Genomic DNA, 25205 nt, shown 5'->3' on the forward strand with positions numbered 1-25205 from the left:
AGGTGTATACATTTTTAAACATGTTCCAAGATCAAACCATCACATGTTAAACAAGCTAAGCAAGCTAACAAGCTGTCACCCAAACAATATCTTATTAGAACACTATCTTCATGGAATCAGGTAAATATTTTAATATTTCAGTGCATATACAATGTTTTTTTTTTTTATTTCAACAGAGTAGCAATGTTAAAGTAGTCATAAACTTTAATACATATCATTACAATGTTTGCATGTTGCTAAGATATTGTTACTTTCATTGGCTTAGTCACTGTTCATTAGTATATGAGTTATGGCAGCTGTGTGAGTGATTCTTTTATTCTAGAATCTGATACAACTCTCACCACATTGATTAGAGCTGTTGAAATGCATTTTAATGAGAGTCTTGCAATGAAGAATTATGAATTTGACATATATTATGATTAAAAATTCACACAGTATAAACTCTTATTCTTTTCAGAGTCATTTACCTTTGATCATTATATGAAAAGTATATAATACTGTTTACTGCTTATTATATTACCACTTGTGTGCATGTTTGCATTACACTCATCATATGAACCTGTTATTTATCAGTTTGTTTGCTTGTATTACTGAATTGTGTGTCATATTATATTGGAACTGGGTTCAGCCAAAACTAACTATTGCTTTACCAGTTCTTAGAGCAGCATTCGCAAACCAGTGGTCCAAGAACATTTTGGTGGTCCGCGGGGGGACACCAGCCACAGCCGCAGACCATGTCCCCCATATAGATTCCAGGCTCAGGGAAGTGGGTGGGTTGTGTCTCTGGATCTGAGCCTGCAATAGGAGAGTGGGCAGGTTCTGGCATCATGACGTCATTATAGGGGAAGTTTCTTCTCCTTTGAATGACAACCGGCTTCCTGTCCATGCACGGTCCATAGCGGGCAAATTCAGTGGTCTGCCTGTCTGAAAAGCTTGGCCATCACTGTCTTAGAGCATACCCTGTGTAACATCACTGACCAAACAAGTACTGTAAATCTTTACTATTTTAACAAAAAAATCAGGTTGCCTATGTATTAAGTCAAAAATGCTATTTTATACCTTCTACAATGTTAAAACATAGATTCTGCCCTATTTGTGCTCAGGCTTCCTCAACGGGAAGACCACACTGCACATTCTGTTTTTATTGAACACAAAAGTGACACCTTTACCAGTTTACCAATATGCTGAGCCAATCAAGTTTTTGGGAAAGCATGGAGCGTTGGAATATTATGTACCAAATTCAAGGAAAAAGAGACAAAAGGCCTCAAGTCCAGATATTCTGAATGAACAGCAGGGGATAAGAGGGTACTGGGTGGCATGGTTGTCAAATGATCAGTCTGCAGAGTCTTGCAGAAGACAGGGTTGCAAAGGGCTTATGAAAGAGAGATAATTGGATGTGACTGAGAAGCAGGTAGCCATTAAATGATATGGAGTTCAGATTAAGGCAACATCTGGAGGTTTAGCCTTAGGTCAAGCTGAGGCCATCAACCCAGGAGACAGTAGGTAAGGTGGCAGGTAGATGATGTCAGGAAGTAGGTTGAAGTCACAGCAGTAAATCCAGTGGCTTAGGTACAGGTGTCACAGAGGCTGCAATAACAAAAGGGCCACTTGCTCCTGAGGTACTGTGGGAGCCCTTCTCATATCTGAAATGGACTGGCAGATGTAGTCAGTGACAGTTCAGCCAATCATTTGGGCCACTCATAAAATAACAGTGGGCAGAGAAAATCTTCAACTATTTATCTCCTCTGTTGGGCTTAGACTAAAAACATAATGTAAAGCCAGACTGGGGATGCAAGTAGTGGAAGGTTTCCTTTTCTAGTTGTCTGCTTACACGTGACAGCAAATAACACTAAGGATCAGCTGAGCTGTCATTGGCTGTATGTGCAGCCCTTGTCAACAAAGGGTGTGAGCAGAGCAATGGCTAGGCAAAGTAGAGATCAAGTCTAAAGGGAAGCTGGTTAGTAAAGGGTAATCAAACAATAGTATACCTGAAAACCATCCAGCAAATTCTTGTTTCAGGTTTCATTCTGAAATAGGCCTACTGGTGCCAGTGCTGGAATTTGACATCAGTGTGTGCAGCCATTCACAAACATTTGTGCATGCACAAGCAGCTAGAAATGACCCTAGACCTTTGGCTGCATCTTGGAGTATATGTGTGCACATGTTGTCTTATAAGGCCATTCTGGCATAGACTCTATAACAAAAATTGATATGGGAAGCAGATGACAGGTTCATATTCACCTACTGACTATATAGTACAATGCATCCGATACAATTTTTACACTTGTATATACTTTTGTTGTAGAAGAGCATTTTGTAGTACAAACAAACCAGTACGATATTTTGTCTGTGCTTTAAATCAGAGGTCGCCAACCGGTGGCCAGTGCACCCCCAAGTGGTGTCAGGAGAAGGACCCCGTTGGTGGGGTGCGCCTGCCAGAGCAGCGGACCTTGATCCCCATACAGATCGCAGGTTCAATGAAGTGTGCGGGTTGTGTCTCTGCACACAACCCGCCCACTCTTCCATCACAAGCTCAGACCAGGTATCATGATGTCACTATGGGGGAGGTTTCTTCCCCTCTGAGTGACATCCAGCTTCTCGCGGGACAGAAAAAGTTGGCAACTACTGCTCTAAATCATGCAGATTACCCACTTAAATCCCAGATTCAAATTTTATGTAGTGTTGTTACCAAGAACTGCTAACCCAAGAAACTGCTTCTGCAGCAACAGCCAGAGCCATGGGCTATCAGCATTGTGGGGGTTAAATGTAAATCCAGCAACTGGCTAGCTAGCTACCTACCAATGCCCCCCTTTCTGCCCAGCCCTTTTAACTCCTCCAGACATCTCTCCACCTCTAATGATCACCCCACCTCCCTTCTCTTTCTGCCTTACCTTTACATGACTGGTTCCCATTAGCACCCAGTCATGAGGCCCCTGTGCCTATGCTGTCTTTTTTTTCCTGGGCTCTGGGCCTGCCTGGAATATTCTGATCCTGTTGATTGCTGTATTGGGGAGCTGTATATAATCCTAACCAATAAGGATAATTTTTGCAGTTACAATGTATTGTTTTCTGATAACTGCTTCCCCTGTTATCCTTTTGTGAACTGTTGCAGAAAAGGTAGCGTGAGGTCTCTTTGCCCAAAATCAGCCAACACCCTACATTAAAATAAATGATATAATAAAACCATTCCCTTCATCAACCAAAGAAGCAACTACTAGATCTTTTGTAGCCCAGTGAACTTCTGCATATTTTAGATTTACTATTTATTATTTATTTATTTATTTATTTCTTAGTCATTTACAATGACTAAGAAATCATTGCTCCTTTAAGAAATCACTCCCTTTATGAGAATCCCTCTCCTCCTCCTCTACAAAGCAGATTTTAGCTGGACAGCAGCCACATCCTGCCCTCTCACTCTTTGCACTCAGAACCCTCTGGAAAATAGTTGCAGATATGCATAACTTCAATGTGACTCACTGGATGGGAGTTATTCACATCCTGATTTTGCAATTGTAACATTTTCATCCAACCACACGTTTGTTAGCTGCTATTTACTTAACATACGCAAGCATCTTCTGTATTTGTCTGCTTGAAAAAAATAAAGACGAATACTTCACATTGTGAATGTTCTTCAAACAAGTTTTCCATCCAGAAATAAGTAACCAAGACTTGTCTGAGCAACATTCTAAGTCACACCCAATACTCTTATAAAGGACTCATGACTAGTGGTAGGAAATACAAATGTAGCATGATGAAGTGCAGAGCACTGGAGAGAAAAGTAATGTCTGCAAAACAGATTTAATATTTAAAGTGGACCTATCATGGAGAGATGATATAAGCTGCCATTGCTGAATTTATTGTAAATAAGGCTATTTGCCTGGATATAAAATTGACCTTTTGGCTTCAGTGGTTGAGTCCCAATCCTGAAACAATCATGCAGATAACTGTGTGACAAGTTGTGTTACAATTACCTGAGGTGTATGCTTATCCTGGATTAAAAGCAGATCACAACACACACAACGCGCAAGATTTTATAAAACCAGGACCGGAATGGCAACTTACATAGGTCTGCTTTAGTATGTAAAGAGAATGGGTGTTGGCACATGTCTGCCTTCCGGGCTATGGTTGCAGATTGTCTCCTTCCACAGATTGTTATTCCTGTAGCAGAAAATATCTAATACACAATGCTGTTCATATAAATATCCATCCAGATAATTCTTCTTTGTTCTAGATAAACTGGGGAACTAATAAGAAATTACATTTTTGGTGTTATCTTGCCGTCCCCATCTGAGAGAATCTTCCTTGTTCTCTGCTCAGTTATAGTGGTCACTATTTTACAAGAGAAACAAGGTTAGAAACTCTTTAAAAACAAAAACTCCTTAAAGACCAAACTACACCACATCCAGGGACAGATTTTATTGTTTTTTCTCCCCTAGGCCAGCTAGCTTGTGCTGCCTCCCCCCTCCTTCTCTGGCCATTAACAGCTTTGTTGCTAATGCACCATAGGATCTGTTCCACATGAATAAGAAAATAATCACAAACACCTAAATTAAATACTACCTTTACTGTAACTGCCCCCAAAATGGAAGAAGTACATATATAGCAAATAACCACAATGTACCATGGGGAACAGGTTCATAGGCATTGGTGCTGTAATGGCTTCACACTACATGGAAACGTCCTCCACTTCTAGCCTTCTACAACCATAAAGGTATTTGTCCATAGTAGTGCACTGCATTGGTCAGGTAGTGAGTAGAAAAAACAACTGCCATCTGATTTTTTTTCTTTCATATGTTTTTTTTTTATGAAGTTTTTCTTTACTTCCTGTCCTATACATGCAAAAAGTCAAAGGAAATTTCTCTAAAATGAGAATTCTATATTGGACTTCTATTTTTAGAACAGGTTTTTGTAACCCATCATCACTGAAAGAAGAAAATGGGTTGTGGCATTGCAGGCACATTTGGTGCCTTGGGTGCCATTTAAAATGATGTGTATTACCACAAAGGACCGAAGAACCCTTCTATTTTTGTGTGTAAACTACTATAATTCTAGAATCCTGCTCCTTTTGTGTATATATCCACAAGCCTGCCTCACAGGTTCAGGGTGGTGGGCCGGTTATGTCTCTGGACCTGCGATGGGAGAGTGGGTGGGTTCTGGCATCATGACGCCACTCTGGGGGAAATTTCTTGCTCTTTGAGTGACGCACAGCTCCCCACACATGCACAGTCCAGAGTCTGTGCATTTAGTGGTCTGCAAGCTCCAAAAGGTTGGTAACCACTGACCTAAATGACAGGCTGTTGGGGAACACCAGAGGAGCAATAATCTGCAGGACAGCCAGGATGAAATCGGGGTAACATCATCTATAGGAGTGCTGGGGATGTCTTGAGGTTGTGGGTGCAAGGGCTACTGTGCACCAGGGCAGCACAGAGTAGTTGGCATATTTATCGCTGTGTCATCATGTTCCCCACCTCTAAAATTCTCATTCCATTGACTTCAGCACTATTTCTGGACAGTCTGACCACCTGGGCTACTAACTGTACCCTTTTGTGTGCTTTGGTGACACATGGTGGTCAATATGCTAACTGCAGCCTGGGCACAGGATACAACATGAGATGCTGTGCTTAAGTTAAAAGGACATCAGTCATTTTGACAGGCGCAATGCCGCCCAGTACTGTTTATGGTGCCCTAAGCCTAGACCTAGGTAGGCTAGTGAGAAATCCAACCCTAACCACACACAAATCGCCAACTCAACTCCTAAAGAGTGCAAACAATGGCATTGCATGAAACTGAACAATGTGGTGTACTAGCAAGTACTGTTTATTCTGGTTCTTATTGATGTCCTTAACCCTGTTTAGGCAGATTTTTTTTCTCATTTTATTCCAGTGATTAGGTCGCTTTATCATTTAAAGGCTAGCTACCATACTTTTCTGAATACATTGCCAATTAATTTCTCATCTTTACTACAGTGATCACTGGGACACGGAAGTATTAGGAAGGGAACCAACAATATCCATTAAAGTAAACCTTCATTTGTAATTTATATAATGCCTAATGCAGGCCTATCAGCATGTAACAGGCCCATTTAGATGTCAATGTAACCACCTGGTGTACCCAGAACACCTAAGGATTATGATATGCATTTACCTTTTAAGTGCATATTGGCAGCACGGTGGCTCATCGGTTAGCACTCGCTAGGTCCCAGGTTCGAATCTCGGCCAGGACACTATCTCCATGGAGCTTGCAGGTTCTCCCAGTGTCTGTGTGGGTTTACTCCAGGTACTCCCGTTTCCTCCCACATCCCCAAAACTTGCAATTAGGTTAATTGGCTTCCCTGCAAAATTGACCTTAGACTGTATTAATGACATATGACTATGGTAGGACCATTAGATTGTGAGCCCCTGTGAGGGACAGCTAGTGACATGACTATGGGCTTTTGTACTGCCCTGCGCAATGTGATGGTGCTATATAAATACTGTGTAATAATATTAATAATATAGTCAATGGGCTTAAGCCTAGCCCTCTCCTAAGCTCTGCTACTTTGGTGAATTAGACGTTTGGCTATCAGAGTTTATTTCTAAAACAGTTTATATTATAAAATAATAATGTACCCAAATTAATTTCTTTTTCTTATTTCACTTCTAGCGCTTTAGCATTTTAATAATGCCTTGGGGTTCCAAGAAAGCCTGTATCTATAACATTTGTTGTTTATATTGCTTTAAAGGTGTAGTTAATGATAATGAATTCTACTGTTTTGCAATATAGAACCCTGGAGCAAATCTGCAATACCCTCCACCTCCCAAATGTGCAAGGACTCGTACAGAAGTGATAATGATGCCAATGAGCCATCGGTGTTGTTCCATTCTGACTTACCTGGCAGTGTAACTGATTTGTTTGGTGAATTACAAGCTCATCGATCCTGCATAGTTAATAGCATTGCCATAGACAATGATTCATTACAAAGTAAGTGCCTGTGTTATTTATAAAGAAGGTGTTTTATTCATACAGAGAGAGTTATGCTACAGAAATGCTAAACACAAGTGTTTACCGTAACATTGTTTGCTGTTTATTCCTACAGGCTTTCATTATTTGGAAAAACATGCACATGCCAGGGCCTAGGGTGGAAACATTTTTAAAAGAACCCCAATAAGGATCAGTTTACTGAGGCCAATTCAACATGCTTGTTATTGTGGTAAAGATTGGCTAAGCCAGTATTTAGGTTTTACAAACATGCTGAGCTTAATATTTTGACTTGGTGAACAATTGATCAGATCAAATTAAATCTGCCTTTAAAATTTTACAAATGTTCAAACATTCAGAGGCTTTAGAAGCTACAATATAACAACGTTGTAGCATGTCACAAGATAAGGAGAGCAAGCCCTCCTCTGAACCAGCGGCCTGCCCAGCCACCGTGCTGGCCATTTCAGTGCTAGGATATACTGTATAAGACATATGTCTATGGTAGGGGCATTAGATTGTGAGCCCCTGTGAGGGACAGCTAGTAACATGACTATGGACTTTGTACAGTTCTGTGTGTTATGATGACCCTATATAAATACTGTGTAGTAATAATATTTATAAACACAGACAAAAGCTGCGTGATTTACATGACCATGTCTTTTCTGAGTCAACTCCCTGACAGGCTAATTGGTAAATGTTACCCCCAGAAGATTGCTAGTGTCCTAGTACCATTTTCTTGAAATAATTTTATTTTACATTCTTAATTTGAAACAGTTCCCTTGTTTTAAACATTTTGATTTGCTTTGCAGATCCTGACAAGCAAGGTGAATCTTGGCTCAACAAAATTGGAATTTATACACGCAAGTTGGCCTTTCTGAATTGTTGGAAAGGCATTAAAGAAGATTCAACAGAGCTTGAAAAAGGTACTTTCGTAATTGTAATATACATTGTTTTGTCTTAAATGTTACCTTTGGGGTGCTTCCACGCCTATGAGTTGAGGTACCACAAGGCACTTGCTGCATTAAAGTGCCTTGAGTTTTTGGAAACAATGCAACACAACAAACACAGTGCTTTTGAGCTGCAATGCACCCAATACGGTGGGTCTGGTTACATAAAGCTCTCCAAGGCTGGAGAGGATACACTTTTATCAGTGGGTGATCCAAAAAACCTGGAATAGATCTGGTCCAAGATTGAAAATATTTTCTAAGAAACAGGTTTGCTGGATCACCCAGGTTTGCCGATGAAAGTGTATCCTCTCCAGCCTTGGAGAGCTTTGATAAATCAGGACCATAGTATTGTGACACTGTGCATTTTGGGGCACTGTATCAGTAAAAAACTCCATTTTAATGTCAGTTCTGATAGGTTGACTCAGTTGTACTGATACACCCATGTACATACGGATAACCAATTACATGGTTCCTAATTCCTTTATAATAATAAAATAATAATAACGCGGATGAACAAACATTTTCTGGCCAAACAGAATAAAGTCATTTTATATATTTATGTTTGATGCACAGATTCCAAATATGGTATGGGTTTTGCTAGATTGGCTCTAGTTTTTGGAATAATGATCTCAATATTAACCTTATAAAAAACTAATGAAACATGAAAATTAAGCAAAATTTATCTAGTTATGCCTATATATACAAAATGAAAATTTTGAAATACTTAATGTCAGTATATGATATATTCAGTATATTTACAGAACTAATCACAAAGAAGTCATTGATGTTCAGGATGATGATCAGGACAATCACGTTGAAGGCTCCAGCAGTAGTCTGCCATCATGTGTCTATCCCATCTGCCCCGATACCTTTCTTCCATCACCTTTATATCTTCATGGAACCTCTCTCCTTGTTCCTCACTGAAATCACCAAGGTTTTCTGGAAATGTTTGCAAATTGCTATGGAGATCGTGTACCTTTACGCTCATAGAGGCACCCACATTTTTAAAGTTTAGGAGCATGTTTTGTACCAGTTCTTCATAATTTTGTGCTTTATGGTTACCCAAGAAGTTCCTGACAACCATGACATAGCTGTGCCAGGCAGACGCTTCAGCATCAGTCATGTAACTTGTGAAATGTGAATCAATTATCAGTTTCTGAATCTGAGGTAAAACAGATTTCAAACTTTGAGTGGAAATGTCTATGAAAAGCCGCCAGTCTTCTGCTCAGTATTCTGGTACTACCATATGGACTAGTAGTCCAGGGATGTTACAACAGTACACAAAGTCTGCATATTCACTGAAATATGGTAGGAGTGTCACCTATCTTGTCCTATAAACCAATTATTTTAACTTCTGGTCTCAAGACAGTACTTTTCATTTAGTCTGGATTCTAAAAGTTCAGATGCCTGCTTTGACAGACTTAGCGGGAGTTTGGTTATAGCCTTCTATAGGTTAGAAACGCAGACCCCTATCCTACAAAACTAGTGAGGAGCGAAAGTAACTGTTTTACTTTACAAGAACATAGAGATACATAGGGCCAATGCCTGAAATACTTTGAAGTCATTGGGAAAAGGTGAAATTAAAGGTTTTCTTGCATGTGCAGATATCAGCACCTTTCACCTATGCAGGTCCCAAGAGCACCATAATGCCATAAGAGCTCACAGCTACAAACTAACCTGCAGCAGCCAATCAGAATTTCTCTTTCATCGATCTGCATTTTCTACCACTTTACTTATTTTTAAAGCAGTTGATAGAACCTGCCATTACACACAATGACCTGTCTGTAAGGCCAACTATTTAATGATAAAAGGCGAGGATGTTATTGTTTACAGTTAGGATATTAGCCCTCCAGGAATAAACTCCCCAGACCCTCACTGACCCACTACCAAACCAGTAATGCTGGATGATGTTCCAAGCATTATATTGTTCACCATGAAGTCTCCACACTCTTTCCTGTCCATCATATGTGCTCAGTGTGTACATGCTTTTATCTGTGAAGAGAATAGCTTGCCAATTCTTGTATTCCCTGGCAAATGCCAATAGAGCAGCACAGTGCAGGGCAATGGGCCCAATTTCACTATGGAATGCTAGGTATCGGTTTATCAACAGATGATTGGCACTTGTAGTGATTATGTCTAAATTATTAAGAATTTTTTAATGCTACATTATGTAGTACACTCAGATATATTTGTGTATAGGTGAATAAATAAATGAATAATATTCTAGTACATACAACGCAACTGTGCATCCCAAAATATATTGGCTGGTTCGGGTTCAAATAAATATGTTAATCCTCATGTGTATATAGATTGTCTAAGTGTATATCAACCAATTATATATGCTTTAAATATATTGAATGTGAAAAAAGGTATATAGACTTACATGGTCTTGTAGGGTGGATAACAACGTTACTTGCCAAGATAGGGAGGAAATGATGCTTCCAAATTGAGTTTTTGGTAAGGTGATAATAGGTCTGATCTGGGTCCCAATGGGAAAAGTATTGAAAAAAACCTACAAGCAAATAAGTAATTCTAGGGTAAGTACATATTCCAAGGATGTATATAAAGGAAAGAAAAAGCTTGATAAGGGACACACCTGTGTAAGCGAGCCCCAAAAAAAATGTAGGTAGAATCTAGATCCTGTGTGAATGTTTGCATGCAGAGGAGCAAGGGGATCCCAGAGGCGCTGTCCCATTTATAGGGCGGCGTCTCCGGAACCTCCCCCCCTCTACGTGCATGCTGCCAGCATCTGGGGAAGCCCCGGAGGCTGGTTTGATAACGTATGATGTTTTGAATTTAATCTTCATTTTAAATCTACATACAGAACACCAAAGGAAATAGAGCTCCATTTGTAGAGCTTGCCAGCTTTTTCCTTGCAATTTTTTAATTCAGTAACGATTTTGAGTTAAAATGTAGTAAAGTACAATATTTAAAAAAAAAATGAAGGGGTATATCTATAAATTATTCCTCTGCCAATTGGTCTGAAACTCCCTGATAATCTACATTTCTTGTTTCAGTGCATATTTACCTCCTGTGCGGTTCATTTCTGTCTGGATTTATATGTCTAAAGGTAGTAAATTGTCTTTCATGAAAATTTATTTTACAGTATAATATATTAGCATGAGTGTAAGTTTGAAACACAAAATCATGTCAAAATAATAAATTAAATACATTTAAAAAAAATAAATTTATTAATAAACTTAATAATAAACTTTGACATGATTTTGTGTTTCAAACTTCATTATACGCATGCTATTATTATATACTGTAAAATAAATTTTCATGAAAGACAATATACTGCTTTTAGACATATAAATTCAGTGTATTGCACTCAACACAGTTATTTTGTATAGAATGCTAAACAAAATAATTTGAAATTCCTGCCCCGCCCCTAGCAGCGGCTGTATGTGCCAACGCCACTGTGAATTCCAAGGGAAGGTCAGTGCACTTGCCGGGGGACAGATCAACGAAGAGGACGCAGCCAGAGGATGGCAGGAGCCTGGAGGATGGGACCAGCTAGGTGTTTGTTTTTTACTTTTTTAAATACCCCAAGGGTTACCAATTTTAGCTTGTTTTTTTAACCCAGAGCCACACTCGGGGTTACCGTTCGGAAGGTTGAATCAATGACCTAGTGGCCAATAGTCAAAAGTGCACAGAAGTCACAATAGGAAACTATGGTGAATCTAGGTCCAATCGAGGGGGAATACGTTATAAATACAACTCTAACTGGTGTATTTAAAAATTATTCCCTTGTCAATAAATTAGACACAAATTGTCCACAGATATTCAAATCCATTTGCATTGCTCATTTCAATGCATATTAAAACCAATACTCATTCTGCCACCTAGTGGCCAATCAAATGAGCAAACACTGTATCTTCCAAAGAATTTAAGGACAAATCTAGATGATATTGACAGAGGAATCATTTATAAATCCATTTCTAAGTAAAACTAAAACTTCAGATTTAAAAGTAAATGTATTCAATTACAGTAATTTAGGTAGATTTACCCAGCTCTGGTATCTAGGTAAGGTGGCCTACTTTTTTTTGGACTATAGTACTCTCTTTATTTTTGACCCATTTTTGTAAGCCCATACCCAGGGACTGTTTGATTGCCTTACCTAAGTACAAATCTCTTTCAGTTACTTCCATTTAATTCCATCTCATCCATATCTCCAAATCCACCTAGCAGTGTATAGCTAGAGCTTGGAAAACTCCATCTATTAGTTATGTGCCTTCTGTATGCTGGCTCAAACAACACAACTCATCTACAATGCCCAAGTATGGAAGGATTTAGTCACCATGGATATATTTTTACATCCTAATTCTGCTCAAATGTCTAAGGCAGCCTTCTCTTCTGCCCTACCCCTCAATCCAGTCATGTTTACAGGAGAAAGTTAAAAACTGATATTAGATAAGCAAATGATAAAACAGGTCCAGGGTACCCCTAGCTTCTTTCAGCCTGTTCATTCACTTGCTTGGGGAAATCATGGTTTTAAGCTTTATTGTCAGGTTCCATTGTGACACTGTATCTCAGTGTATCATATAACTCACTGTACTTGGCTGGTAAATATTGGGTCCTGCTATGACAGGAGTTTCACTGCTCTCTTCATTCTGCTGGAGCTTTGCTGCTGCTGTTCCAGACAGACAAACTAATGACATTTGGGACACAGGAGCCATGAGTTATATGGAAGAATGAATATTTGTGTCTTGCATAACTGCTGCCCCGGTTGCTGATAATCAATCAGTGTTACTGCACTCAGAACCCCAAAACTCAGGCAATGCTGTCAAACTCTTCAGAGACCATCCCCAAATCTAAGGTGAATCCATAGCTTTCTGAGTGTGGTGTTATATCTGTGAAACGTGGGTATCCTGACTAATTCTGATCATTTTTCTGTAGCTTCCCAGCTAACAATAAATTCAACCTAAAAGCAAAGAAAAATACCTCAATTTTTTTCTAAAAAGATGTTCAATAAAAAGGAGCTAAACCCTATGATACTCACCTGCCCTCATTCCATTGCAGGGAGCCCCCCATCCTTCTGGCCATCCTGATTGGTCTGGCTGGGGTGACATAACCCCCGTGCAAAAGTTCATTCAATTCCACCAACTGCGACCACCAACGGGACATGATTGTGTCTCTCATTTTGTGACACATTTTCGGCCAAATGATTACAAGCCTGCCCACCACGACAAGGTAGACTCTTTAGGGCAGGACCTACTCTAATCTACACTGCACTACCCTACATGATGCTAGTCATCGTTCTTCTAGTGTTGGATGTGTGTTCATATTAGACCTTATTTAATAACTAGGTGTGTGTGTGTGCATGTGTGTGTTATTATATACAGTATGTAGGTGTGTGTTAATGTGTGTATATGTGTGTGTGACCTACTCTATGCTAATTTGTCTGACTGTGTACATTATACTAGCGTACATGTCTATCAGCTGGTGTATGTCTGGGCACCTGTCTGTCTTAGTGTAAATGAGTGCATGTCTCTCAGTGGTTAAATGGTTACCTGGTGGTGAGAAGAAGTTTTGGTGGGGTTAGCTAAGGGTCGAATCGGTAGTAAAGGGGGGAGGGGGAAAACATTTCCCAACGACCCTCCCTGTTTCAGGGATAGGGTAGTTGGGGTTTAGGAAGGTAAGAGTCCTGGTGGTAATTTTAGAAAGGGCAACCCAGCTGAGGGTGCCCCCTTTAAAGGTATTACGGTTTGGGGCCCTTGAGACGGTGCTGGGCGGCTATGGGCCAGTGTGGAATATAGCGTATTGGAAATATACTTGGTTGGTATGGACTTTACCTTTCCTAAGCCTGCAGCCTGGTTGGTTAAGTTTAGAGCAGGTTGGTTGACATAGTGCAAGGGCACTTTTGTTGAATTGGGGTTTTTTATTGGGGGTAAAATTTTGAGTAAGTTGGATATATTAATGTTTTATGTTATGGTATGTTAATTTGTATGTTAATGTGGGATGCAAATACCTACTTTTTGTTAATGTATGTATGCGTATGTTAATTCATTTTAGGTTATTTATTTTTTTACTCTTTATATTAAACTGCCATTTATTGAATAAAAGGTTATTTATTTTGTTAAATAAACTGTTGCTTTCAAGCTGTTTTAAAGTCCAGTTAAGTGATGCGAGCAACCATAGTAAATTCCGGGGGTGGTGCCGCTAAAATTGATAAAAACATGTAAAAAATGCATTTGACTCTTACTGCATGTTGTAAAAAGAAGGGTTTGTTAATATGGTACTGATTGTGAAAATTCAGTACTTGTGTCTCTGTTGTGATTTTTCTCATTTGGTTTTGATACAACTCTCAATTTTGTCAGTCTTTTCCTCCTCAGATGCCATCATTTTCATTAAAGTTATAAGGGGGAAACAGAGTACTGGGAAACCTCTACTAGCCTGCTAAGACTGAGTAGGGGCTCAATGATAGGTAAAGGTAGATTGAGAGGTTGTCATCTATACAAGCGCCCACTCTTAAACAGAGCCTCACAGGAGAATGTTTTGGCCATTTTGGCTTCCCAAACAAGATTTATTAAAAATAGAGACAGTTCTTTCTATCCATATTGTGCTAATAGTGAATGAAATCGGATAAGCCTGGAGCAGCTATTAGGGATAAGGTGCTGCAGAACAAGTATAGTTTTAAAGACAATGTAAAATATGGGACATCTGCTCAATGGTTCTCCGATGTTCTAAAATGTAGTACTTATTCACTTTCCTTGTGTTCAAAAAACAAAAAAAGTTGGATAATGGTAAAACTAGAACATTTAATAGGCTTGGGACCATCGTAAATAATATATGGGGCAACAATCCTGCTTACCTCACCTCCTAGTCATAAAAGATGCTATGAAAGCTGCCAAAGAAAATAGCGGCCTTTACAGGAGATGCTGTTAGGATACGCTTATCTGGCCAATAATCCCGCACTGTGCGTCACTGCAATATCACACCCAGTTTATTCTGTCCAGAGGTGTTTCTTGCAGCAGCAAGGATAACATGGAAATAGCAGCATCTTCTGCTTCCCTTTAGGCCTGCAGCCATGTACCTTCTCAGCATCCCCAGCAAAAACTTTGATGCTGTGCACAGCTGAAGGAGATTTTAGGAACAGAATAGATCCTGGCTTTATCTTGCGTTGCTATTGGCTGATAAGTCTTTAAAGGCTGTTTACAGCAACAGCACACAGCGAATGACTGCTTAAGGGCTGCCAGAAGCTTTATTTCACCTATAAGGGCCACACCGTAATTCCCGGCAACCACAAGGCATCCAAGTAAAAAGTCATGCACAATGTGGTTTAAACTGCTGTCATTTTTTTATCCCAAGGGTACCCAACCTACGGCCCATAGGCCACATACCATCCATTGAGCTGCTAGGTTTAGCCCTCTCCTCATTCTCTCGCTTCTCGTTGTCTTGCAGGGGATTGGGCGCGTACATCTCCTATGCATCTCTATGAGATTGTGTTACCAGGAGAGGGAGCCTCCTGAGCATGCTCAGTGTTAGCTCCCTGAGAGTGGGCGTGCACTATAGACCTCAGTAATCAGCAAATAACAATCAGGGATATATTCACATTAAAGGTGGATTTAACAAGATTAGGGTCCCCAAACTAAGTTTGTATGATAGGGGCCCCTAGGGGCCGCTTCCATGACAATAAAGAATTAAGGTATTGCCAATTTGCTTTGTGTTTTGGTTCCCCAAAATATATACTTGCTCGCTCACAAAATTTAAGGCTACGTTCAGGTTGGCGGTGAGGTTGCGTTGCAGTTACCCCTTTCTCATGCCATAGAACCCTGGGTAGGGGGAGACGCTCAGTACTGCTTACTGCCACCTGGAGTCAAATCTGCAGACGCTGCGGTGTGATGGACCAAGCAGCTGATGGGGTGCTTGGTACACATACCTGGCCACTTACCTTCTCTGAACCCCTATTTTTCTGGAACAGAGGGATGTTGGCAACTGGAAATGTGGGAACCAGTTGGAAACCCCTTTTGCCCCCCCCCCCCAGTTAAAATCTATATCTGTAACAAATGTAACATTTGTAAGAGATACTTGTATTATTTATAACATCTAGTGCCCGGGGATTGCAGAGGATCCTCCTGTTCTGCGAGAGCTCAACCTCTCGGCGAATCAAAAGGCTGTTCTCGCTTACATTTTAGGTAAGCGAGAAAGGCCCGATTCACTGCGAGATCCAACTTAATATTTTTGCTCACTTATCCCTAGGCATTAACAAGTCCTGATAAAAAGTTTACCTAGAGGACCATGAATAATTCAAACCCTTAACTCTTGCTGCTGTAATCCATCTGCTTCAAGGTTTCACATGTTGTGCGATCAGAGATGTTCTGCACACCATGGTTGTAATGAGTGGTCATTTATGTTAATGTTGCTTTTCTATTACCTCAAATGAGTCTAGCCATTCTCCTCTGACCTCTGGCATCAACAAAATGTTGTAGATTTTGTGTCGGTGTAGCTCTTATATTTTCATCCATCCATCTTCCGTACTAGGCCGGATAGCCACAAACAGGATAGGTGCCTGGATTGAAAATGCACTACAAAATCTATGCCCGAAAACTGAAGGAACAGGATTATCGATGGCCAATCTGTTAGGGATGGGAAAAAGGAACATGTTTAAGGATGTGTTCTGTATACAGATGAAATGTATTTATTTGTGTATATGTATGACATAATTGAAAGGAAATCAATTTAGCAGCAAAAATGTAATTTCTACTGGTATCTAATGACTCATCTAAGTGTTGATTTTGCAGACATTCATACACTTCAGAATACTTGTTTAAATGAAAGTTGTGATCCCTCTGATCTGGCTGAATGTGAAGAGAATGAGGGACAGCCATACATACCCTATGAACTGGCAAAAATGTACATAACCAAGGTTTGTATAGACGAAAGGTATTAGAATTTCTGATTAGTGGTAGATTATGTATATTCTTAAAACTGCAAGGATTAGGTTTATTAAATAATTTTCTGCAGGGATTTATGGTAACTAACCAATTATCTATTTTATCATTTAATGTGGTATGTAATGTAAACTGATAATGTTGTGGGTAACTCTGCTGCCTGCAATTTCTGGGACAATGGGATGAGACAACAGTTTTAAACTTAGAATATTAACTGCTGTTGTACTAAAGTTATTATAAGTACACACATATATAAATAGGCATCATATATTCTTACACTTTCTATAAAAGTAACACATGAAACTTGCCAAAAGATATAATAAATTCTCTATTTTGTAAGCTCTAAATTATCCCCTCATATCCCTTCATGGAATCTCCTAAACTGCATACATTTTAAATACTTGACCCAGCTATCTGGACCTTTAAAGGCATTACGACCTTTCAGAAATATTATCCAGCCAACCATATTTCAGTCCTATTATGCACTAAATGCCCATTTTTAGCTACCAAATTTTCTGAAACCTTTAACTTTGTGATGCATTTATATGGCAGTTTAATTCCTTTATTTTTAGAAATACAGATGTCTAAAATAGAACTTTTACTAATGTTTCTCTAGAAAAAAAATTTAAAAAATATATCCAAAATTTTATGTAATTTTCCTATCCTTCATGGCATAAAAGCTTATTGAGGCTGCAGATGATTCTAATCTTAACATATGAACACAGAAAATGCAAAGAAAAAAAAGATGGAAAAGAATTAAATATTTTTTATGATCATTAGATCTACCAACAACTGTAGAGAGAAGAGGCCTTCCTTATTGTATACACATTAAATAAAATATATAAAGCCTACATTTTCATCATGCTGGCCGTCCCTATATAGTTTTTAGGCAAATATTTTTATTAATTCTTTTGCAAAGTTTTTATCCCAGGGATCCTAGGAGTGACAGTGCTTCACCTCGCAGGCTGCCAATACTATTACATTGCCTGTCTGACTTTATACTTTTTTTGTAGCACCATTGTGAGAACTAGCTGGATTGTGAAGATTAATAAAACTCAGGAACAGATTTCTTACACTGACAAGCATTTTTTTCAAATTATTTACCTTTACACATTGATTATTGCTCATTTATTTAAGTTGGCTAAATTTTCAGTGAAATAATTCTCTAAAACTTAGTGAATCATCTGTTTATTTGTGCATATAACAGTGTAATAGAAATAAGAAATAAAACTCATAAAACCAAGCTTTTTTATTATGTTTTATAACTTTTATATATATCAGACTTAGCTTCAAATAGTAGAATGGAATAACAAATGTGAGTAAAATCTGTTTCCTAATTGTTTGAAAAAGCAATGCATCATGGGACAGATCAGTCTGTATGGGATCCAGGAAAATGGTTTAGTCATTTGTGTTGACACAATAGTAAGTACATTTTAGCATAAATAATTCTGTAGAGGAAGAACATAGACAATAGAAATGTAAAAGTTCTATTCTTCTGTAGAATGAGCTGTGCACAATAGTATACTGTAATCATATTCCTCTGTATTTGCAAACCGAGGACACCTAGCGGTGAATGCTGGCACTGAATCATGTTCAATTTACATGAACAATTTAAAATGAATAAAAGTTTATCTATCTTAGGTTTACTATTATCAAGATTTGCAGTGCTTTACAGACAACAATTAAATTTAGCTCCTGCCCTGAAGGTTTTCATCACAGCAATTAAGGAAAATGTTATTATAGAGGCTGACAGTGAACACATTTGTCCTTCCTAATAGGTTACATTGCTTTTGTCTTGACATCTTACTTTTGTTTGCTTCTTTGTCTTGCTCAGCTTATACAGCACTAAACTCGTATTATTTTTAATGTACATGCAATGTCTTTCCTGTCATTTCAGGTGGTAAAAGATATGCAAAAAATGAAACTAACACACATGCAAATCATTAGTGAAATTGATGAAAATTTAAAGAGGAAACAGGTAATGTAAAAGTATTGTCAGTTCATTTTACTAAGGCTACATACACAGGTTGCTATCTATCCTGTGTACAGTCGTTTACTGATTGCGCATTGAAGTGCTCATGCACAATAAATGAACAATCATTGCAAGTCACCAGTACAATTATGTATTGTGTGTATATACACATATATATATATATAAATGTGTGTGTGTGTATTGTAATTATCATTTTCACTTTCCAGCGCTGTTCTCTGTCCTTCTTCTGCATCAATTTCCTGTATCTTTTCCTGTATCTTTCAAACGATCACATCTAGTGTCTGTACATTATCAGTCAATTATCTTTGAATGATCGTATCATTACATTGTGTACAGAATCGTGCACTATACGATCATTCAAAACAACCCTAATCTTCGTTTTCCAACGACTTTTATCTGACTTGTGTACAAACATGTATTGATGTTGTATAGCTTGTCACATTTAGAGACAGAGGTATAATAATCACAGAAAAAAGCAATGGACAGTCTATATAATCCTGCAAAATAAATATAATCATTTAGTCTCTTGCATAGATTAGGAGGTTGGTTCAGGAAACATTTGTTTTTGGTATTAAGTTAGTCTATGTACACACGTGCAATATTTGTTGTTTAAAAGGAACTTTCACAATCCTTTCCAACGACTAACGACTGCACAATGCATGAACGAGCTCTGTACATACCGCACCGTTCTGCTCGATAGAGAGGGGAGAGGGAGAACGACAGAGCGGCACCCGCTGCGCTCTTTCCCCTTTCCTTCCATTACTATCATTTGTTGCCCATCGTCCATGGGAGGTCATTCGGATGATGGACGATGATCACTGTACACACGCAAGATTCTCGTCCGATATCGGCTCTGAGCCGATTATCGAACAAGAACCATTGCACGTGTGTACCTAGCCTTAGCTTAAAAAACAAGCAGCACATGCCTAAAGATTGCTTAATGAACAATGTATATGCACATTTTCTGTGCTCATCCGTATCCCCCAGAATTTAGGAATGCTTTGTACATAATCAAATTGCTCTTTCACATAGGTTGCTGAGGTGAGAACTTTGTTTTGTGAGATATAGCAGAGGTACCATCAAAATTGCCTCTAGGTAAATTTTTGTTGTATACAGCACAAACCTGGTTTACCTGCAATAATTGTATAATAATGTGTAGGGTGGTAAACCTACTTGATATAGAGGACCTCCGACATTAACAAATTATATGCAGTGAATGTAATTCTACAGAAAGCTGTTGGACACTGTAGACAATGTTTTTGTAGAAACACTGCACCACTGCTGATAGTATTCTAGCTACAGATCTATGGACCTTCGTGTTAATGTTTGACAAGGCCCCTACCATTCAGAACAAGCTCCTTCACATTGACACCCCCCCCTGGCCCCCATACAGCTTTCTTAAAAACTGTTCCAAAGTTAATATATCTTTGTAATATCCAATATGAATCAGAGGGATAAAATGTAAAAACAGAACAAGAAAGGACAGCATTGAAAATGTAATACAGGGTTCAGTTCGATAACATGGTACAGAACATCATCGGTTCCATGTAATACGCCACCAGCCATATCACCGTTCCTTGGAAACTAATTTCTTAGTACTATATGAATATAATAGCCAACGTTTGCTTCTGGGCCCCATAGAAGTTGAAAAGTATAGCCTTGAATATGCCTTAGAATGTTTTCTAAAATAATTTAAAGTAACAAAATCTTCAATTTAAAATAAATTACTTTCATATATATAGTTAATGCAACTGTAAGGATTTTACATGTTTTTGAAATACACACATCTAAGCCAGCGGGGAAAAGAGCTAGGCCAGGGGCCAGCATGACTGAGGGGGGAAGGCCAGAAATGTTTGTGTAAATAAAAGAAAAGGGGGTGGAAGTGGCATGATGGGGGAAAATGATATGATAGGAAGATAAGGAAAACAAAGCGTGGGCAAAGACCAGTGTAAAAGGATGGGAGAGTAAGAGGGAAGGTCAGAATTTTTTGAAGTGATCAAGTCAAGATCTCCACCCACCCTCCCTAAGGATGTAGGTGAGTTTTTCCAAGGTGTTGGTGCTGTGAGGTCTTCATGGGACAGGGTGTGGGGGAGTTGGACTGGTTAAATGTTGGTGTGTGGAGAGCCATCTATGGTATGGAGTCTCCAAAATGTTTTAAAGGGGTTAAGAGTTGGTAAGGTTGGTTATGATATGCGTGATTGATATTATTCCCGAGACCGTGGAGTGGCGTCTGGGAGCCGGTCAGATATATCAATCAAAGCAGATACAGGTAAAAGGTGGTGATAGAGTTAAAGCATGCAAGAACCTGTCACCTGAGGGGGAAAATTTGTGTCACTTGATTGTTAATGGTGTAGAGATGGTTGTAATGTAAAAAAGAGTCAGTCTTTATATGGTTAAAAAGTTGTAAAAGTAATAAACGGCCATATGGCCATTTTCACCATACCCACAGGTGACTGTCATTTAAAGGAGGTGGTTTGTTATAGGGGGAAGAAGGGTGTTGGTTAAAGGAGGGCTCTTGCATACCGCAGTCAAGGGTTTACTAGGCAAACTAACTGAATACACATAGTCACTTATTGAAGTATTTTTTTCTGTTTGAGTTGCAACCCATTCAGAGAAAAGTGTGCAGCCTCATTTATAGGTGCTGATAAGATGCAAATAATTTGTTATGTTTGTTGCTCAATCAAGGTGCACATAGCTCTTCAAGGTGCTGGGCTATAGCTGTAAAATATGTTAAAAAGTTTTCAACAGCTGGAAAATGCCAAGTATTTTTGCAACCCCTAACTGTGTTTGATGTTTTATTCATTTTAAAGGAGTCTTTCCTTTACCCAAAACATACAATAATAGTGGTACCCTCACAGTCTACTTTATCAGTTGTTACTTCCATGGAAAGGAAGAGGACTAAACACCAATATAGACATGCTATCTAAATGTTTTGGTAAAGTCAGTAGTAAGGCTTCCATTCCATCTTTAACCATTCTATCTGGGTTCCAATATATGTATTGTGCTTAGCAGAAACCAATGACACATAGGAGGGTGAAAGCCTTTGATGTACATGCTATGGGCCTAATATATTAAAACTCTCCAAGATAAACTATTATGGGAGAACCAGGGCGATCCAGCAAACCTGGAATAGATCGGATCCAGAACTGAAAACATTTTCCAACTAACAGCAAATTATTTTTAAGAAATCCATTCCAGGTTTGGAGGATCTCCCATAATAGTCTTCTCCTGTCTTGGAGAGTTTTAATAAATCAGACCCTATGAGTGAAATGCTGGGTTTACCTTCTTTAAGTTATTCAAGAGTAAAGACAGCAACACACATCAGGAAATAAACTGGACTCAAGGAACAGAGTTGGAGCTTACACTCTAGTATATTTTTAATCAAATACTATATATTTAGCAATTGATGGAAAAAGAAAGCTGCTTATTGACTTTTACAAAATGGATTATTTTTATAATATCAATTCTGGTTCATGTATTTTTTTAACTATAGCTTTTATTGTTTTACTGTTTTGTCTATGTTGTTGAAAAATTATAATTTGTTTTGTCTAGGATCAAGAGATTCTAATCCTTAAAAACCACTACCGCGATAAAATGAAGGTTCTAAAGACTAGATTAGAGACATACCATGACCTTATGGAACAAAAAACAGAAGGTTTACAAGAAAAAATAAAGGTAAAAATGCTTGACAAAGGCATGTTTGCATAGCCACTAGAATATCCAATTTCACTACCTCCCCCATGGCTCAATAAACCACTCAGGAATGGACTTTAAATAGCCATAGTAGCCTAATATTACAAATTAGGTTACAACCAATAAATAACAATATTTATCAATAAATGATTCAAAGCGGGTTGATGGTCCTTAAAGGCATCTGAAATAAATATCAACAAGAGCTCTGTATTTACTGCATCGATTCAATAACATGATACACCCCCAGCCACAACACCCTGCCTTAAATAGAATTAAAGAAACCTACTGCAGAATACAAATACATACATCGAACACCCACACTAAAGCAAAATGCCAAACATTAGATGGTTCCTTGCTTCAAAGACCCTCAACCTACTAAACAGCCATCATAATTGATAATAACCCAAAAAATAATGTAAAAATCCGGACAGAAGTGTTGGAATTTTCTTGTTGACTAATCAGTTTGCCAATGTAGAGAATGCCATTGGTCCACTCTATTCTACTAATCTACTCCGCAGACCCTCCTCCCTGGACCACCAATTTCCTAACTTTCCTAATCCTTTTTACCACATCATTTGACTCTTATTTTTTGTCCTTGTCACATCTTTGCTATGGGGACCTCTTTAAATATTTCAACCTTACTTGTTTCATTTTTTGCATGTTTCTAATATCATATTTATTTTTTCTAAGCAATAACTACATGGCAAATAAAAAACAATAAAAAAATAAAAAACATTTAGTAGATGTTCAGTACACTTAGACCCTTTGGGTGTACATTTATGGCTGTTTTTTATAGGGTTGGCTCACTCTTGTACATTAACACAAAGAAAGATGACAGGAAGGCTGGAAAGTGTGCTATAGTGACCTTTAGTCCTAAGGCACGCAGGCGTTGCATTCAGACTTATTGTGAGCATGCTGGGCTGGGCTTCATTTGCAACTTCCCAGGAAGAAGTAAAATACCACAATGGCCCTGTACAAGATAACTTGCACAAGAGAGATGGGTACATGTCTCATTGAAGAAGATTGGTAGCTTCATACTTAAGTTCTTGATGGCCACCGAAACAATGGCTGTTTTGCCACCTACGAGCTGCAATAGTGTTTGCTGTAGTCTGATCTAATAAGATTTATTTCATCATTAGATATGTCACCTTGTACTGCCTCAGGGTAAAGTCCTGAAAGGTGTCTTAATAAACATACCCAAAAGTTCTTCTTTAGCTGTGAGCAGCTTATGTATGAAACAGAAGACCTTTTTGAAGGTCAAAATGAGCTACGGATCAGCCAATTATAAGCCTTTTCTATCAAAAAAACAAACATATAAATTATGTCACTCTCACCTCATTTTATGCAGGCAAATGTATATTTAAGGAGATGATTTACAGAGTCCCGGGTGGCTAATTGCATATTGTATTGACTCTGTGAAGAGCACCATACAAGACCATTTGCTTTTACACATATTTGCTTGTACACAATATATGTTGTATATAGGTGCACAATGTTATGTGGTGAATTTAGGAAAAAATAGTAAACCTAATTCATATATCTTTAGGACTTGGAAAAGGAAAAAGATCAATGGATACAGGAAAAAGCATCCCTTCTGCAGGAAATACAACAATTAAAAGAGAAACTGGGGCAAGAAAATGTAATCAATAATTAAAATGTATTTATAATATTAAATATGTAATATTTATGCTCTCTATACATATGCAATATTTAACACAGCTACATTTTTAATGATGATTTTTTTTTTATTGGATTTAAATTGGTCTCAGAAAATGTATGGACATTGTATATTCTAGTAAATCAAGCCAATAACTCTGCATTGTGTAGTAATGTTATGTAACATTACAAAAAAGAATATGTCAATATATATATATATATATATATATATATATATATATTGTTTTATATTTTTTAAATCATCCTGGTGCATTTCAATGTTAATATGAAAGCTTGGGTTGAACTTTCAAGGAAAACATTTCTTAAGGCGTTAAAGCTTTTTCACTAAATAAAGTCACTTCAGTTTGGATGTTAGAAACATTAATTTTATCCCAAGAGACATCTTCTTTCTTACATTTCCTGACTCCTATACTACAAATTACAATATGTATATACCTATAAGTCAGAATTTTTATTTTCTTCATATATTTTCATCAAGAGTCTTTCCTCGACTAAAGCAACTCTTTGTTGTAAAAGAAATATATGAATTCTAATACATATACATAAAATTGTGTCTAAAATGTATTACATACTCCTAAATCATGTTGCAATTAGCAACCAGCCTCATTGATTTTTATTTAAATTATGGTTTGCTGATTTGTATTTTTACCACCTTATTTACCACCCCAAGGTCCTTTTAACTTTTGGAAGCATAATTTAATTGGAGAGATAGGTATGTGGATAGGGTGAGTGGAAACTGCCCTACTCGAACACAGCACATGGCTGCTTTATTACACCTATGATGTTGCACACACATAAAAAATATAACAATATTATAGGTTGCAATAATAACTTTTATTTTTTCACATCTTGGTGTCTTGAGTCTCATATAACCCCCTGAATGTGAAGCTGGGAAATATTACTGAAGGGGAAAAATACAATATAATATGTACATGCAATTGACCACTAAATGGATTAGTAGCATCAGTGAAACCGTTAAAACTAGGGAAAACTACTTCACTATACATTATACCAGGGGTGCCAACAGGTGGATCGCAATCTACC

The 25205-nt window shown here is 38.1% G+C and overlaps 1 protein-coding gene across 1 annotated transcript; it reads left to right on the forward strand.

Annotated features, from left to right (window-relative positions):
• Positions 1 to 25137, forward strand: LOC140325985 (uncharacterized). Its single transcript, XM_072404148.1, has 7 exons — positions 1 to 120; positions 6763 to 6960; positions 7767 to 7880; positions 16649 to 16773; positions 18696 to 18776; positions 22344 to 22466; positions 24031 to 25137. The coding sequence occupies exons 1-7, from the start codon at positions 111 to 113 to the stop codon at positions 24136 to 24138; spliced, it is 759 nt and encodes a 252-aa protein (XP_072260249.1). The 5' UTR covers positions 1 to 110; the 3' UTR covers positions 24139 to 25137.
• Positions 25138 to 25205: the final 68 nt, after the last annotated feature.

The sequence above is a fragment of the Pyxicephalus adspersus genome, chromosome 3 (genome assembly GCF_032062135.1).
Source record: "Pyxicephalus adspersus chromosome 3, UCB_Pads_2.0, whole genome shotgun sequence".
Lineage (NCBI taxonomy): Eukaryota > Metazoa > Chordata > Amphibia > Anura > Pyxicephalidae > Pyxicephalus > Pyxicephalus adspersus.

Bases quoted from the DNA above. Each gene is read 5' to 3' on its own strand.
- LOC140325985 (XM_072404148.1), top strand. The intron at 6,961-7,766 runs GTAAGTGCCTGT...TTTGCTTTGCAG, and splicing joins AGACAATGATTCATTACAAA to ATCCTGACAAGCAAGGTGAA. The intron at 22,467-24,030 runs GTAAAAATGCTT...ATATATCTTTAG, and splicing joins GTTTACAAGAAAAAATAAAG to GACTTGGAAAAGGAAAAAGA.